The sequence below is a fragment of the Kryptolebias marmoratus genome, linkage group LG1, assembly GCF_001649575.2.
Source record: "Kryptolebias marmoratus isolate JLee-2015 linkage group LG1, ASM164957v2, whole genome shotgun sequence".
Taxonomy (NCBI): domain Eukaryota; kingdom Metazoa; phylum Chordata; class Actinopteri; order Cyprinodontiformes; family Rivulidae; genus Kryptolebias; species Kryptolebias marmoratus.
This window is the reverse complement of record NC_051430.1, coordinates 30,788,126-30,791,865: the sequence shown is the minus strand read 5'-3', so window position 1 is coordinate 30,791,865 and position 3,740 is coordinate 30,788,126. Positions and strand designations below refer to the sequence as shown.

At 46.7% G+C, this 3,740-nt stretch overlaps 1 protein-coding gene across 4 annotated transcripts in view; it reads right to left on the bottom strand.

Moving 5' to 3' along the window:
* Positions 1-3,740, bottom strand: part of grin1b (glutamate receptor, ionotropic, N-methyl D-aspartate 1b) — a 53,817-nt gene that overhangs the window by 23,595 nt on the left and 26,482 nt on the right. For all 4 annotated transcript variants that reach the window (XM_017436601.3, XM_017436602.3, XM_017436603.3 and 1 more), the window contains one exon: positions 1,150-1,271. In XM_017436601.3, coding sequence (XP_017292090.1) covers positions 1,150-1,271 — 122 coding nt within the window. The remainder of the gene's footprint in view (positions 1-1,149; positions 1,272-3,740) is intronic.

Sequence of the window (3,740 nt, the reverse complement as noted above, 5' to 3'; positions counted from 1 at the left end):
TGGCTCGTGTACTGTGAGAACGGGCAGACGGGCGGGCGGATGACACACACTATAGAAAATGAAACAAACAAAAAGATGTTAGACACATTGAAAGCCACACAGTTGGAACGAACCAGAACAGAAACGGGTGGTTTGGAACCTTTAAACACGACTCCGCCCGTTCCTCCGATGTTTAAACGTTCAACCAGCGGTCAGAAAAACTCAGAGAGAGAGAGACACCAGAAGGCCGGGAAGCTAACCGAAGACTAGCTTCCACCATCTGAGACCTACAGATCTACCAGAGAGAGAGCAGCTGTGCTTCCATCCAACCTCCGTCAGCTCAGGACGAGCCGAGGAAACGGGAGCTTTGATCAGATCTGCCAGCGCTCGTTAAACGTCCTCGTTAACAGATCTGCTGTTTACCGCGTTTCTTTACATGATCACAGACTCCTCCGAGCTGTTTAAACCTCATCTGGAAGAAAAACATCTACAGCAGCTTCAGGCAATAAGACTAAAGTCCCTGAAACCTTCAGCCTGTCGCAGTTATCAGTGTTCGTGTCTGTTGGCAAAATAAATCCTGAACCGCTGGATGGATTCAAATGAAAGCAAACAATGAATGAACGTCTACATCTGGTTACCCTTTGGAGTCAATTCAATACAAAAATGGCTATAATTCAGTCAATTTTACACATATTGAGCTAAAATGGGATGTGGTAGTAGCTGAGAGTCACCCCAGCTCATGCTCTGAGGGCTTCACCCTGCTGTGTCTCACGCTGTTTTCAAGCTTTGACCAGAACCGTTAAAACGGCGTCTGAAGCTCAGTGGTCATCGGAGCACTCGGTGCTGTGACCCCAGGAACCACCTCAGAGATCTCCGTCCAGAAGAACGCGGTCCGAAGAACAGCTGAGATCCCGAGCAGAACCCTGAAGCTCCCGGGCCTCTGGTTGGAGCGAAGTGGAACCACTCGTGTGGAAAAACAGGGCGAGCTCGCTGTTTTTCACATCTCTTCTCCTAATCGCGCAGTGACACGACAACAAGTCCAGCTTGGAACCCTGAAGCTGCCAGAACAGAACCCTGAAGGAGGTTCCTGCTACTGATTGGATGGAAGCAGAGCTGCAGACAGACAGAGAGGAAGAGGAGCAGAGAGGAAGAGGAGGAGGAAGACGTTACCATCCGGAGCTTCGCTCAGAGCTTTGCCGTTCATCTCCCTCTCCCCGACCAGCCACACGTAACCAGAACCGGTCATGTTCAGCTGCCGGGCCGCTTTGTACACGGCTGCTGCTTCGTCCTCACTGCAAACAGCCAGAGTAAACAAAACACAGAGTAAACAAACAACCAGGTAAACAAACACGCAGAGCCTAAACCAGGGGTCGGGAACCTTTTTGACTCAGAGAGCCATGAAAGCAAATTATTTGGAAATTTATTTCAGTGAGAGCCATATATATTTTAAGACCGAATTCAACTAAATGTGAGAATAATAAGCCTCTGAATTTATTCTTTTAAATAATGTTGTTATAATACTCACCATTAATGCGACTTCTGGTGCTGCATGGATTTGCTGATGGCTTTGTAGTCTGGTTGGTACTTGGTGAGGTTAAGCTTCATGCAGGCATTGAGGCTTTCATCCGTTAAACGTGATCGTAGGTTGGACTTGATGTTTTTAAGATGTGAAAATGACTGCTCACATGAATACGTGGATCCAAACATGGTCAATACAGCAATACTCACACGCTTCAGTGTGTCGTATGTGACAGGAAGCGCGTTCCAAGTTTGGATAATCAGCTGGTCTTCGGGTTGAAGTTTTTTCATTTCTGTCCACATGTGCTTGCTCGCCAACTCCGCTTTCTGTCGTGCGATTCTTTCCAAATCTTCATTCAGTGACTTGAACTTATTCACCCACATGTCTGAGGCCTTCAGGTCAGCCACTTCTGCTTCAAAATCTCTGACGGAGACGGCAGGAATGTAACTCAGGTCGTCTGCGTTCAGTGAACACTCGTTTGGATGGGTGATGAACTTAAAAAGACGAGTGTGCTCACGAAATTCTCCAAAGCGTGCTTTGAACGACTGTAGGAGACTGGATGTGAAGCCAGCTAGCTGTTTGAGATCAAAGTTTTTAGTGGGCTCACTTGCTGTGCATGCATCTTTAAATTGTCTCACTTTTTCAAAATGTAGTAAACGACCTGTTTCAAGATCCATGATAAAGAGCTCCAGCTTGTTTTCAAAAGCAAACACGGCGTGTTGAAGGGATAACACTGTATTTCCAATGCCTTGCATTTTCACGTTGAGCTGGTTCAGATGTTCAGTCATATCCACGAGATAGTAAAACTTGAGGAGCCACTCAGTTTCGGCTAGCTCAGGATGCTCAATGCCTTTCATTTCAAGGAAAGTCCGGATTTCGTTCAGGCAAGCCGCAAAACGGCTGAGCACCTTCCCTCTTGACAACCAACGCACATTGCTGTGCAGAAGCAGACCATGATAGTTATTTCCAACTTCATCCAGCAGTGTTTTAAACTGGCGATCATTTAAGGCTCGGGCAACAATAAAGTTGATCACACGAACGACCAGCGACATCACTTCGCCAAGCTGCCCGTCACACATCTGAGCACAAAGTGCCTCCTGGTGTAGAATGCAATGGAAACTTAGGATGGGTCTACTTTCATGTTCACGGAGAAGCGCCACAAATCCTTTGTTTTTTCCCACCATACACGGAGCACCATCAGTACACACTGAGAGAAGTTTATCCATTGGTAGATTTTTTTCACGAGCAAACTCCATGAAAGACTTGAATAAATCTTCACCTCTTGTGGACCCTTTTATTGGCAGAACAGCAAGACTTTCTTCGCGCAGTGTGTCACCAGCAGCATATCTTGCAATCACACTGAACTGCGACAAATGACTTACGTCTGTTGACTCATCCAAAGCCAGGGAAAAGAACGGCGCTGCATTTATGTCCTTCACTTGCGTTTCCTCCACTTGGGTTGCCATCATGACGGTACGATCATGAACAGTTCTTGCCGACAGAGGCATGTCTTGTATCCGTTTGATTATCTTGTCTTTGTTCGGAAGATCATCAAAAAGTTCATTGGCTACATCCAGCATGAACGTTTTAGCATACTCGCCATCTGTGAATGGTTTTCCGTTCCTCACTATTGCTAAAGATCCAGCAAAACTAGCGGAATTATAGTCACCTTGCCGGGTCCATACGCGGAGATGCTGCTGGGTAGCTTGCACCCTGCTCAGTAGCTCTTGGCACGCTTTCTTTCGGCTGTCTCCCGCAGGGTATTTTGATGCAAAGGTAGCATGTCGTGTGTCAAAGTGCCGCTTCACATTCGACCGTTTCATCGATGCAATTTTGTCATTGCAAATTAGGCACACCGCAGAACCTGCTCTCTCCACAAAGGCGAATTCTTCAGTCCATTCGTCCTGAAATGTACGATACTCATCATCTTTTTTTCTTTTCGCCATCTTCGTCGAAGGGTTAGCTTTGAGCTAATGACCGCTCAGACTGATTCAAAAGGGGGCGTTTACCTGTTTACCCAACAACGGCCAACGTGGGCTATTATCAGCCAATTAAAATAATGGACAATTGCTCCTGCAGCCAACTGCAGCCCTGAACAGGACATGAGCAGTGGAAAATCGATGGATGGATTAAAACAAGTGATAAAATTTTATGCTTTATCTGAAAAGCCGAAATCTGCGAGCCAGATGCAATCATCAAAAGAGCCACACCTGGCTCGCGAGCCATAGGTTCCCGACCCCTG